A 14,681-nucleotide genomic window follows, 5' to 3' on the forward strand; every position below is an offset into this window, starting at 1 on the left:
ATGACATCCATGACTACTTGTGGCTATTTCAGGCCACGTGGATCTGGTTCATCTTCTTCCTCTATCTTCTCTCCGGGCCCTTCTGTCTCTCTGTCTATGTCCCCTCTCTAAAACTTTTAGCCCCGCCTTCTTTTTTCACTGCCCAATCACAGGCTCCAGCCTCATCTGTCACCTGACCTCACCTGCTTACAGACAGTATTCCACTAAGCTGTTGAGTTGCTGTCTGAGTGTGTACAGATGCTTGCCCTCTGTTAGGATGTCGGGGTGCATGGGCTTAACCCACACTTAGGACCTTCTTCGTTTTCCTACCCACAGGAAGGAATGAAGGCTAAAGGGAGGATTTTATTGCTAACTTCCTGCCTTTTTCTGCTGCTGCTGCTGCTGGCTAAGATCCACTTGAGGTAAATACCAATGAGCCACAACCTTTGGGAAGGTCAAGGAAGCTTAAATACTGAACGTCATCCAAAGATGCCACTGAAACATGGGTGAACCAGAGGTTACCTCCTTGCTAGGGGACACCGTATGCACATTTTAAAGCTTTCCTCTCCAAATGCCAGACAGACATCTGTTGAGTATCTTGTCCCAGGCTCCACTCCAGATGCTGAGAAATAGCAGCCCTGCCCGCAGGGGTACTTCAGGCACAATGGAATGTCATATGTTATATGACATTGTCATGAGAATGGAGCCAGGCAGAGGACAACTCTTGTTGTCCTGGGTATAGAACCCGGGTCTCCAGCAAGCCAGTCCAGTGCTCAGCCACCAGGCTGAACTATAATTACATCAATTATAAACCAAGTAAAAGTGGCAGATTTGCAGGCTGGAGAGATGGCTCAGAGGTTAAGAGCAGTGGCTGCTCTTGTAGAGGCCCTGAGTTCAATTCCCAGCGACCACATGGTGCCTCACAACCGTCTGTAATGAGATCCGATGCCCTCTTCTGGCCTGCAGGCATACATGCAGACAGAATGCTGTGTGCATAATAAATAAATCTTAAACAAAGAGTTTCAGATTTGTGTCTTATGTAGACATGACTGAAATTGACCTGTTAGAGTAGTATCGGTTAACCTGCCAACATTTTTTTACTATAAATTCCTAACCTATCTCTTCTATGCCTCTCCCTGGATCTATTTATAAGTAACACAGTGTTTTTTTTAAAACTTTCTTAAAGATTGATTTATTTATTTAATGTATATGAATACATTGTGGCTGTCTTCAGACACACCACAAAGACTGTCAGACCCCATTACAGATGGCTGTGAGCCACCATGTGGTTGCTGGGCATTGATCTCAGGACCTCTGGAAGAGCAGTCAGTGCTCTTAACCGCTGAGCTATCTCTCCAGTCCCAACACAGTGTTTTTAAGTGCCTCGGGGAAAGTAGGCCACTGACTGCCAGGAATGCTGGCAGGTGGGCAAAGGTTGTTCCAGGCCAGTTACAGATACGCAGTGAGACTAACTCTCCCTCCCTCCCTCCCTCCCTCCCTCCCTCCCTCCCTCCCTCCATCTTCACCCTCACCCCCAACCTCTAGTTTTTTGAAACAGGGTTTCTGTGCATAGTCATGGCTGTCTTAGAACTAGCTCTGTAAGTCAGGCTGGCTTTGAAATCACAGAGATCTACCTGTCTCTGCCTCCCAGTTGCTGGGATTGAAGTCATGTGCCACCACTACCCTGGAGAGAGAGAGAGAGAGAGAGAGACAGAGAGAGAGAGAGAGAGAGACAGAGAGAGACAGAGAGAGAGAGACAGAGACAGAGAGAGAGAGACAGAGACAGACAGAGACAGAGAGAGAGAGAGAGAGAGAGAGAGAGAGAGAGACAGAGAGAGAGAGAGAGACAGAGAGGGATAGAGAGAGGGGGGAAGAAATGAAAGAAGGAAGGACAAAAGGAAAAAAGGAAGAAGAGAGGAAGAAAGGAAGGAAGGAAAGAATAAATAAATAAAGAAAGAAAGAAAGAAAGAAAGAAAGAAAGTGCTATCATTAGAGAATGTCTTAAATCGACTCCTCTCCCCAGCTCCAAGTATTTGGCTTTTCTACATCCTTTATGATGAAACAGACATTTGATCCCTTTGCCCACCTTATTTTTAATCGGATTGCTCTATTTGAGGTGTATGCCCTTTACTCTGTTCACTGAAGAGTCGATGTATTTAGGAAACAGAAGCCCCATGGCTGCACCTCTGACAAATGCTAATCACGTTCACAGGAGTGAACCCATGAGGAATTGAGATACAGACACTCGACACATGCAGTGCTAACCCTTCATCTGTTTTTATTTCATGTGTTTGCCTGCATGGATGACTGTACACACACATGCCTGGTGCCAGAAGAGGCGACAACATCTCAGGTCCCTGCGGCAGGAGTTACAGACCATGTGGGTGCTGGGAATTGAGCCCAGGTCCTCAGGAAGAGCAACTTTGTTAACTGCTGTGCAGGCTCCGTGCACTGCTTTCCTTAAACTCTCATTCTGTGGGTGTCCAATATTTTCTCTGACAGACGCTCTTAGAGAAGGTGCTGTCTTAAGGTATCACTGTGAGGACGCTTTATAAACTGGAGGGCCAAATTGTCAGGGACAGAGGTTCCTAGAATGATAGAAGCTGGGGACAAAAGATTAAACAAGTCTGTAGATATGGCCAAGACGTAGGTTGGTAGGTATGTAGTATGCATGTGTGTGTGTGTGTGTGTGTGTGTGTGTGTGTGTGTGTGTGTACATGTGTGTGACTATATATGGATATGGGCGTGTAAGTACAGGTTCCTGTGACTTCGGTCTTGGATGCCGTGGAGTCACAGACAATTGTGAGCCACCTGACCTGGCTCTGGGAAGTGAACTCTGCTCCTCTAGGAGACCAAGATGGCTTAGAGGTTAAGAACACTGATGGTTTCCAGAGGTCCTGATGTTCTTAACCTCTAAGCCATCTCTCCAGTTACCCCCAACTTGATGGTTTTTTAGCAATTTCCCCACTGGTCATGTGTTGTCTGATGAGGGTCTCCCCGTGGACTTTTGACTGTCTGTCTTGGGAGGCAGTCTATTTGCTGATGGGATATCTGTGCCAAGGCCACATCGGATCCCATCAGAAAGGCAAGAGCCCCTGCTCAGTTCTGTTACGGAACACCCTGGTGGTACACGGGAAGCTGCCAGGCTGGTGATTAAACTAGTTAACATGAGTGACAGCCCAGACTCTTCACCTGTGGTAGGAAAGTGGCAGGCATTGTCCCCCCCCACCTCCATACCACTGTTGGTCCAGAAGCAGGAAGCCCTGAATCCTTTATCACTTTCTAACGTGGCCGCTGAGGCTTTGCTCAATTGCAGGCCTCTGACAGCTCTGAGCCTATTGAAGCTGGGCTAAGCTAAGCCATCATCTCCGGGTTAGACTGCTTTCCAGACAGTGTCTCGGTATGTTCGCCTCACTGTCGCCCTGCAGTAAGCAAGAAACAGCTGCACTTTAAAGAATCAAGGTAGCTGGGCGAGTGGTGCACACATTCAGTCCCAGCGCTCTGGAGGAGAGGCAGATGGATCTCTGTGAGTTTTAGGCCAGCCTAGACTGCATGGTGAGTTCCAGGCCAGCCAGGGTCAGTTACATGCTAAGACCCTGTCTCATAGCAAAAGGAGTGGGAATCAAATGCTCCTCCCAACCTCCTTACACCACATAAATAACCCTTTTGAGTTTACCCCGTTTCTCGTCCCACCAAGGAATCTTCCTCTTCATTCTGCTGTTGTCTTTGACCTCTCCCCCAATCCCCTTATCTGTTCCCTAGACCAGCTTGTCCCCTTCCAGACCAGGAGACACTGCCTCTCTCAGCTGAGTCCTCGGCCCCACTCTGTCTCCCATGGAGGCTGAGGCTAGGTGGCAAGGGTGAAAACCACAGAGCTGAGACTGCCTTGTGTGGGCTCTGTGGGTGTGGGATGCCACAGTAACCTGTTGCTCTCTGTACTAGGAACCACCAGGAAGACGAACTTCCGCTCTCAGACTGGTTTGACCCCAGGTAAGGGCAATGACACGGATCACTTAGACGTGATGGGTCTTGCACAGTCAAAGACTGTGGTTCTTCTAGGGCATCTGGTGTCAGGAGTTTGTTCTCACCATTCTGACACAAAGCCCAAAGAGCTCCCTGAGACAGGCTGTCCTGGTGTTGAGGACAGACATTAGTTTAACTGTTGAAACAGTGGGGCAGTGAGGCCAGTGATCAAGCAAAGGGTTCAAGAGGAAGAGCTCTTCTGGAATTATCCACGGGGGCTTAGGAAAGCTTGGCGAATATTCAGTACTCAGGGCTGGAAGCCATGCATGTGGAGAGCTGTGTGTTCAGAAAAGACCTTGAGAAGGATCTGTGGCCCCTGCTGCTGCCCACCTCTGGCTGACACAGGCTCAGCGCAAGCAGTAGGTGAGAGCTGAGGCAGAGTTCCCTCTACAGCTTGGCCTTGAAACAATGGCACACCTCAGCTTGTGCACAGGGCCTCCCAGCAGAAAGGGGAAATTTAGGGATCCCAAGGATTTATGGAAAATTGTCCCATCAATAGCTAACCGACAAGCAAACAAACAAAAGAAAAATACTCAGATGGGAAGCAAAAGCTGATCTCTTGAATAGCACATTCAATGTTCAAAAATTAATTTTAAAAGCCCAAATTTTAATTTAACAAAATTTAATTTAACAGAAATTACAGGGGGAGAGGGAAGAATCAGTAGAGACCATCCCCGGAGCAGCCCGACACTGTCGGACAAGTGTGAATCGTTCTCTATACACAAGAGCTGAGGCCGGGTGTGAGAACCAAGCCCTCCAAACAGCTGATAGCACTGAGCACATGGAATCCCAGTCTGGAGAGCCGGAGCCGAAAGTGTGCTAAGCGGAGGAGGAAATCCACAGAGGACCCCGCTGCTGGAGCCCGCAGACGGGAGAGCCAGGGACCTCGATGGACAGCATCACCCCAAATAGCATGTTGGTGGAATTAAAAACCAAGACAAAACGCAATATAACCACCTTAATATATGCAGGAAAATCTGACAAAATTGAACACCTTTTTATGGTATAGACACCCAGTGCTCTAGGAGGGGAGGGATTTTCTTAGTCTGGCCCACACAGAAGGAAGTTCAGATCATTTGGGCTTAATCTGAACTAAAAAACGCTGTTGATGGGGTTGGGGATTTAGCTCAGTGGTAGAGCGCTTGCCTAGCAAGCACAAGGCCCTGGGTTCGGTCCCCAGCTCCGGAAAAAAAAGAAAAAAGAAAAAACAAACAAACAAACAAACAAAAAAAACCCCGCTGTTGACTATATGAAGACGTGAGGCCAGGAGAAACTCTGTCTCAAAAAACAAAACAAAACAAAACAAGAAACTGAAGAGACAATCTGTACAATAGGAAAAATATTTTTCAAGCTACCTATTTGATAAAAGCCTAGTATTCTGGATTGATAAACGGCTCTTACTAGGAAACAACAAAAAGCAGGAAAAATAGGCAAAGAACTGGACAGACATTTCCTCAAGGAAGATGTGTCAAGACCCAAGAAAGACCGACAATGTCCTTGACAACCTTCATCATCAGGGAACTGCAAATCAAAACCACACCGAGTCACCAGTTCACCTCCAGCACCACGGGAAGAGTCCGAGATGAATAAATGGAAAAACCGGACAGGAAAAAGTGTTAGGATGTAGGGCAGTCGAACTTACAGGTCCAACTGTGGCACTGTGAGACCACTGTGAGCTACAGAGTTACAACAGGACACAGTGGTTCTACCTCTAGACCCACCCCCCAGGCAACTAAAACGTGTTCACAGAAAATTTTCAGGGGAGCAGCATCCCTAGTGTATCGGGCAAATTAACTCAATGTTCCTCTACTGATGGCAGAGCAAACAAAATGGCTTCCAGGAACAGGGTGGGGTTGCATTCAGAAACGCCTTCATAGCAGGCAAATATGCAGGGACGAAGGTCATGTTGTCATTGCAGAGGTGGCAAGGAGCCAGGGGCTGGTGTCTGATACAGTGACATGCCACAGTATGTCATTTTCTTGGGGACAAGTGTGAATAGCGTATTTTATATCTATAATCATATGCACACACACCACGTGTGTGCACGCGTGCGTGTGTGTCTTACAGGAGCTTGTGAGTAGCCTGATAGGGATACTGGGATCTGAACCTGGATCCTAGCAAGCACGTTTTGTGTTTCTAGTTCTGGTTTCTACATACTCACTGTTGATATGTTGACAGAGGTTTAATGTTTTGGAATCATCTGGTAAATTATATTCTCTAACCCACTTATCAGGTGATTTTTTTCCCAGCGGTTTTAAGGAGTGTGATTAAAGTATAATTGATGTATTATGGTCAGTACTATTTTTCTCGTTTGCAATTTGATGCCTTGAATTCCTTTTCTTCCTGCGATGGTGAAGCGTCTGTCACCGCGTGGAAGAGCAGGAGGAGGCACACGCATCCTTGTCACATTCTTGACACCAGGGAGGAAGAAGACAGCCCTTCATTATTAAACATGCTAGATATGGGACGGTCGTAGATTTTTTTTGGGACAGGGTCTCAGTCTGTAGTCTTGGGTAGCCAGGAAACATGCTATGTAGACCAGGTTACCCTCAAATTCAGAGGGATCCACCTCGTCTCTGCCTCCTGAGAGTCAAGGTGTGCCCCACTACACCCGCTGGCCATGCAGATTCTTTTAGAAGCCAAGATGAAGTGATTCTTCCCATTCTCCATTCCCATCCTTTTCTGGAAGTTTCTTTTTCAATCATGAATGGATATCAGATTCTGTAATGCCCTGTGTTGAGTGATTGCATGTGATTTTTCTTCAGTTTCTGTTAGGACTTACCTCCTTGGCATGTCCTAACCCCCCATAGTAACCAATGCAAGTCTCACTCTTACTGAATAGCACGGATGGCTCAAACCATGTATTCAGAACACCACAGGGTGCACAGAGCAAGCAAAAGAGCGGGGGCTCAGCAGGCACAGAAGGGAGGCCATACTCCGCCCCACAGTGCTGGCTTCAGACAGAACCGAGATATGCCAGGCTTCTGACCCAAGGCCGGTGTGTTGGTTCGTTAGTTTGTTTTGGTTTATTTTTGATTAAGCTGTTATCAGAGTTCAAGATAAGTAGCCCATGTTTGGAAGGAAGAGAACGCAGTCTGAGGCTTGACTGGCTGTGGGTGTGGTAGTGTTGCCAGCTTAGCCACTCACTAATGGGCGCCACATGAAGAACAGAAGAGAACTAGCCGTCCTCCAGAGAGGGGCGTCTTCAGGGTCACGTGAGCCAGTGAGGGTTCAGCACATCTGGCTGGTCAGCGCCATCTCAGGTTAGCATCTGCTGCTGGGTGCTCACTGCTGCTACCACGTGGTGACACCCAACACATAGCTGTACTTCAGCTTGTGATACGGTGGTGGCTCGTGCCAGTTTGGATGATATCTCTGCTTTTGTGTGTCCCATAGGAGACGCTTGGATGTTATCACGGCCACAGACTGGCTGGCCCCTGTCATATGGGAAGGCACCTTTGACAGAAAGGTCCTGGAGAAATATTACCAGAAGCAGAACATCACCGTGGGCTTGACTGTGTTTGCTGTCAGCAGGTAGACGCTGTGCGGTGCTTCCTCTTTTATTTTGGGAAATGTGCTTCAGCATGCATTGATGTCTTGACCCCACAGAGCAGCACATCCTCTTTTGTGACCACTACTTCTGAGCACACCAAATAGACATTTGCTATAAGTCTCTGTACCAAGGCTGGGCCTATAAGTCCACTGGGAGTTCTTAACTAATGTCCCGCTCAGCTTTGACTCAGTAGTTCTCAAATGTCATGGCCACTGTCAGCCTGTGGACTTACTAACCATTTTGGTGGATCATCGGACCCACCATCTCTCTCCTGACTTCTTGGGTTTCTTAATATCAAGGCCACTTTTCTTGATAGCACATCCAAGCGCACCCATTCCATTTAGAAATGTGTTTCTTGTTCTGTGTGTTCCCAGTCTCAACGGCCAGTACCTGGACCCATTCTTGCAATCGGCCAGCAAGTTCTTCATGCCTGGCTATCGGGTGATCTTCTACATCATGGTGGATAAGTCCCTGAAGTTACCTGAAATGGGGCACAACCCTCTACAGTCCTTCCAAGTACTCGTAGTGAGCCAGGAGAGGCAGTGGAGCGACTTTGACCTCATGCGCATGACAGTCTTGTCCAAGCACATCCGGGAGCACATCAGGTTTGAAGTGGACTTCCTCTTCATCATGAGTGTCAACATGGTCTTCCAGAATGTGTTTGGGGTGGAGACTCTGAGCACGTCTGTGGCTCAGCTCCATGCTTGGTGGTATTTCCGAAAGACGACGCATGTCCCCTATGAGAGGAGCCCTACATCAGCGGCCTACATCCCCTTCGGCCTGGGGGACTTCTATTATGCTGGTGCCATTATAGGTGGAGTGCCCTTTCAGGTTTTGGACTTCACTCATCAATACTTGAAAAGTGTTATTTTGGATATAGAAAATGGAGTTAACAGTACCTATGAAAAGTACCTCAACAAATATTTTTTCCTCAACAAACCCACCAAGCTCCTATCCCCAGAATACAGTTGGGACCAAACCTTCAACATCCCTCAGCAAGTGCAGTATGTCAAGGTTGCTCATTACCCCACAGACGACTTATGATGCAGCAGCGTTGATGGCCTCAGAGCCAACCACAGGAGTGCCTCCGAGACACAGACTCACGTTAAACACCCACACTTCAGAGACCCAATAATCTATATTATTTCCAAAATCAATTGCTCTTTCTTGTAATTTCAAATTGTCCAACTTGACTGAATCGAGGACGAATAAAAGGTGGCACTTCATGTTCATACACGTAATGCTCTGTGTTGTAGAAAGTGTGACATCAGTGAAACACAGAACATATTTCATTTGAATGGAGAGAAAGACTTTGGTTTACAAATAAAAATCTATTCACACAATGAATATTAGTAAGTAGAGATAAATTAAATGTCCATCCACTCAGCTGTCAAGTATGTGCTGTGTTGTTGAGATGCACTTGTGACCAGCTTCCTCCTCCTACAGTCCCAGTCTGTCCAAAATGTATGCATGTGTACCTGAAGTTGTGGGAAAATAACTCTGATAGTCAGGGAAAGTGGCACCTGCTTTTGATCTCGGCACTCAGGAGACGGAGGCAGGTAGAGCCTGTGAGCTCAAGACCAACCTAGGCTTTATGACAAGTTCTAGGCCAGCCAGAACGACACAGTGACATCTTCTTGTTAATTACATGAATAAAAACTCAAGGAGAAAAAAATTCAAAAGCCCTGGTCTATAGCACCCTGTCTTTGGTCCCCCATTCCCTAAGTCCTGATGGACGAATACAGTTTGGATAGTGACCCTTTTTTCCCTGAGTCGTACATCCTGGTGCCACCAGCTCAACTCCAAAGTTTAGATTTGTGTTATAGACATTTCTGTATTTCTTCTTTCTTTCTCTAAAGAAAGTAAGTTTAGCCTTCTAGCGCCTACACTCCTGCCTCCCCCTCCTCCACAGGATTCACTGAGTTCCGCTAACACTTGGCTGTGCCGCTAACACTTGTCTGTGGGTCTCTGCGTCTGCTTCCATAAGTCGCTGGGAGGAGCTCTCTGGTGGAGATTATGCCAGGCTCCTGTCTGTGAGGAGAATATATCAATATGCTTTGGTTGGCTGTTTGCCAGGCATGTTTGGTTTTTATTGTAGTTCTCTCGGCCCCCTGACTTCTGGGTTCTGGAATAAAAACCAGAGAATCGACAACCTGGACTCAAGGGGCTCACGGAGACTGAGACTCACCTGGCAATCACGGAGCCTGCATGGGTCTAACCTAGTACTCTGTAGTATGTTATATTTGTGTAACTTGATGTTTTTATGGGACCCCTAACAGAGGCAATGGGACTGTTTCTGATACTTTCTCCTGCTTTTGGAGCCCTTGAACTCCTACTGGGTTGCCTTATCCAGACTTAATATGAGGAGAGATGCTTAATCGTACTAGAACTTGAAATGCCATGTTTGGTTGATATCCCTAAGAGGCCTGCCTTTTTCTGAATGAAAACAGAGGAGGAGTGGATAAGGAGCAAGGACAGGGTTTGGGGGAGAAAAGGGAGGAGAAACTGGTCACAATCTGTTGAGGTGACCTTCCTTTCCATTGTAGGAAGAGGAGTCTCCATACTTTGATTTTTGATTGTTGTACCAGCAGTGATCTGAGTGCTGGCAGGATTTCGGTATGGTTGTTTCTATGGTCCATCCAGAGTTTTCTATTTGTGAATGCTTGTCCTTCCTCACCTGCACAAAAACTGAAGGTCAGGCAACCCTCTTTGTCTAAAGGCAACCCAGAGAGTTGGAGAAGGAGGTGTTTATCTTGCTGTTGATTGGTTCAGACTGAAATATGGTTTTGTTAAATAAAGAATTGACAACTAGACCTGGGGCAGGAAGTATGGGGGCAGGATGTCTGGACTGGGAGAAAGAGGAGATGTGGGATTCTCTAAAAGGCAGAGGAGGGAGAGAGATGGAGCTGGAAGCAGGCAGTGAGAACCACGTGGGGAGATGGAAGGGTGGATAGGCCAGTCAAGTTAGATGGGTTAGATGACAGCCCGCCCCAGTAAAAGGCCAACAGCTTTAAACTACAAAAAAGTCTGCAGATGTCCTGCAATATTGATGCGATATATGGGAGAGTAAATTGAGAACAGAAAGTAATTTTAATATGTGTCTGTTGAGCTCGCCAATTTTGTCTCTTCTATGTGTTGCCTTCATTCCTTCAGCTCTGTCTGTTGAATGCTTCTGATGGCTGCTCCAGTCCCATGATGAGTCATCTCTGTGTGCTCATGGTTTGGTGTCCCATCATCCCATGTGCTCATGGCTTGGTGTCCCATCATCCCATGTGCTCACGGCTTGGGGTCCCATCATCCCATGTGCTCATGGCTTGGTGTCCCATCATCCCATGTGCTCATGGCTTGGTGTCCCATCATCCCATGTGCTCATGGCTTGGTGTCCCATCATCCCATGTGCTCATGGTTTGGTGTCCCATCATCCCATGTGCTCATGGCTTGGTGTCCCATCATCCCATGTGCTCATGGCTTGGTGTCCCATCATCCTATGTGCTTATGGCTTGGTGTCCCATCATCCCATGTGCTCATGGCTTGGTGTCCCATCATCCCATGTGCTCATGGCTTGGTGTCCCATCATCCCATGTGCTCATGGTTTGGTGTCCCATCATCCCATGTGCTCATGGTTTGGTGTCCCATCATCCCATGTGCTTATGGCTTGGTGTCCCATCATCCCATGTGCTCATGGTTTGGTGTCCCATCATCCCATGTGCTCATGGCTTGGTGTCCCATCATCCCATGTGCTCATGGCTTGGTGCTCATGGCTTGTTGTCCCATCATCCCATGGCTTGGCTTGTCCCATCATCCCATGTGCTCATGGCTTGGTGTCCCATCATCCCATGTGCTCATGGCTTGGTGTCCCATCATCCCATGTGCTCATGGCTTGGTGTCCCATCATCCCATGTGCTCATGGCTTGGTGTCCCATCATCCCATGTGCTCATGGCTTGGTGTCCCATCATCCCATGTGCTCATGGCTTGGTGTCCCATCATCCCATGTGCTCATGGCTTGGTGTCCCATCATCCCATGTGCTCATGGTTTGGTGTCCCATCATCCCCATGTGCTTATGGTTTGGTGTCCCATTATCCCATGTGCTTATGGCTTGGTGTCCCATCATCTATATGATCATGGCTTGCGTCCCATCATCCCTATATGATCATGGCTTGGTGTCCCATCATCCCTGTGTGCTCATGGCTTGGTGTCCCATTATCTCATGAGCTCATGACTTAGCATCCTGTTGGTTCCATTGGTCTTTCTTCTGTCCTGAACTGACATCTTGTGATTCTTGGCACATCTCTCTACATTAGATTGGAAGTGTGGTTCATTATGCACTGCTTTTCTTTTTAAAACTTTAAAAATTTTTATACCTTCACATAAACTTCAGGTTCATTTTGCAATTTAGGGAGAATGTCTTACCATATTCATCAGATTAGCTGTGCCTACCTACAAGGGTCCTTCACAGTTGATCTTGATGACTATGGCCATTTTTCATAGACAGAGTGGCGGCGTGTGTGTGTGTGTGTGTGTGTGTGTGTGTGTGTGTGTGTGAGTGTGTGTGTGTGTGTGTGTGTGTGTGCGTGTGTTATTGGACCCACACTATAGAATTCAGCTACCCCTTCCAGGAATTTGCTTTGAGTACTGTTCTAATTGTATGAGGTGTCAGGGTCTCAAGAGGTGCTAGAGTATATGGGGGAGGAAGTTAACTGAGAGGAGCTCTGTTTATGTAGCTATGGGAAGCATCATTCGCACGGGGTAAAGACTTTCTTGTGAAGATACTTTGGGGCCACCCATGCTTCTTTAAGTTCCTTCATCAGTTCTCCAGGCTCTGACAGTATCCAAGGAGGGGATGCGAGGTCAGCAATGATAGGAAGCAGGCATGCTCACATACTCTTTGTGGATGAAGCAAGGTCTAGGGAACTCTTAGAAGCAAGTGCCAACCAGTTTACATCCATACATACACACGTACACGTTTGATGGATGGAGCAAAGCGCCAACAACTTCACACATATACATAGACAGATACATGCACGGTCACTCACTGAGTGGATGGAGCAAACAAAGCTCTGGCCTCTTTATACACACGCGCACACACACGCACATGCATGCACACACACACACATGTGCACACATATACACATTTATGGTGGATGGAGCAGGCTCCAACAAGTAGGCTCCACAGCCTTATTTTTATCCCACATCTTATATATCCCAGAAAAATCTTTCAAGACGTATAGAAATTACAATGTGATTACATTTTATTTTTCTTTTAGTGAATGATTACAAAAAAACAGTATGATCCCCAATTCCTTTAAATGAAAAACGTTATGGAGTACAGGTAAAGAAAACAAATTATCCTCAAGAACCAATGTACATTCGTAACTAAGCAACATATTATAAATTAGCAAAGTGTGAACAAGCAAGGTAAACTTTCCAGCCAGCTTTTCTTACTGGCAGGCAGCAAATTGCAGTTACAAAGAAGGGATCAACTATTTTTATTATTTATCTTAAACAGTAATCTTATGGAAATCTTCAAAGAATCACAGATCTAAATGCTCATGTGGAAAAATCCTAGGGCGCTCGCCTCCCCGTCAGCGCCTCCTTGTCCACAGCTGGTATTCGAGCATTATCAGGAAGCTGAGGGCAGAAATGGGCACCGGAAATGAATCATTATCATCTAAACCACCAGCCTGGCTTCAGTAAGAGTCACGTCAGCCAGGGCTAGTTAGACTGCCATTGTTCTTGACCCCTGACCTCAAAACTCCCTAGCTCAACTATGAGAGTGTGCTTTTCTGAACTTCAAATTGTTCTCTAAGAATTTCCTCATCAAAGTCACGAACAAAAATGTCTTCAGCTAGCTTCACTATGTTTCCAAATTCGTCCTAAGGAGGATGGCCATTGCTGACAATCCGTAACTCTAAATTATTTCCTAGGGTGGTGACTGGATCATTAATCCACTCCTGCAGCAGTGCCTGAAGATCAAACACTATTATTGTGAGTGCCAATGATGCTGCCCAGTGAGGTGCTGGAAGCCCTTAGAGTTTTATGCAATCCTTAGATTAAGAGATTAGGCATACATTTCTTTTTTGTAACCCACTTTTTAATAAGGGTTCACCCTCTCCTCTAGCCCACCATCCGGCAGAGAGAGCAGTGGTAGGGAGGTTCTGTAAGCTAACCTTATTCCACCAATTGGCTCTTGATCTATCAATAAAGAAGGCCAGAGGCCGATGGGAGGAGGATACAGGTGGCACTTCCGGGTCCCGGGACGAAAAGGTAGATGCAAGAAAGGAGAGGGGCTTTTCTGCCACGCTTTGGAGGAAAAAGGGTGCAGCAACCATGTAAGGCCTTGGGGGAAGCTAGACCTAGTGGCCTCCGTGGCCCGAGATGTTTGGCAGGGACCAGGTGGAACAAGGGCAGGAGGGGAAACGGAGATAATAAATTGCTAAGGGCATGCCTTTCTAGGCTGCCATTATCTGTGCCCAGCAATTGTACTTAGCAGGCCAGCTAAAAGGTAACAGGGCTGTGTGTGTGTGTGTGTGTGTGTGTGTGTGTGTGTGTGTGTGTGTGTGTGTGTGTGTCTGCAGATTCCAGGGTCTCTGATAGCATACCTTTGGAGCAAAGGTGGGTAGAAAGAGAAGCTGGTGGTTTAGGGCTGATGGCAGCCGATCCTCGAGCTAAGCCGAGTGAAACAAAAGGAAAGCGGGGAGGGTGGTTGCTCAGTCGAGGGCCCTGCATCCTGGGGAAAGGCCGTAGCGATTTTAAAACTACTTGCAACAAGGTAGTAGAAGAGAAAAGTTATTAGGATGTGGGGGAGTGGACCTGTCCAGCAGTAGTTCTTTGTGGGTGAGCTTGCTCTCCTTGGGCAGCAGTTCTGTGCCGTAGCAAACACCAAATACGACTCAGTGCCTGCAGAGCAGTCTTCCAGGCAGGCAGACACCAGGCACGGACTGGCAGCTTCGGTCCAGTGCTTTCGGCAAGCAGACACCAGGCAGCTGTAGTTCAATCCTGGAGAATGCTAGGCTCGCCACCCTGGCCTGAGGCAAGGCTGCAAGAAGCTGCTTCCAGTTTTTCCTCAGTGGCAGCATTACCTGATTGAGCTCAACAATGCTATGTAAGGCGAACCAATACATGTA

General features: G+C 47.2%; 1 protein-coding gene across 1 annotated transcript; it reads left to right on the top strand.

The window, feature by feature from the left end:
- Positions 1 to 321: 321 nt before the first annotated feature.
- Positions 322 to 8,787, top strand: Glt6d1 (glycosyltransferase 6 domain containing 1). Its single transcript, XM_032901867.1, has 4 exons — positions 322 to 401; positions 3,922 to 3,969; positions 7,399 to 7,536; positions 7,930 to 8,787. Exons 1-4 carry the CDS (start codon positions 322 to 324, stop codon positions 8,597 to 8,599), a joined length of 936 nt encoding a protein of 311 aa, XP_032757758.1. The 3' UTR covers positions 8,600 to 8,787.
- Positions 8,788 to 14,681: the final 5,894 nt, after the last annotated feature.

Source organism: Rattus rattus, chromosome 5 (assembly GCF_011064425.1).
Source record: "Rattus rattus isolate New Zealand chromosome 5, Rrattus_CSIRO_v1, whole genome shotgun sequence".
Lineage (NCBI taxonomy): Eukaryota > Metazoa > Chordata > Mammalia > Rodentia > Muridae > Rattus > Rattus rattus.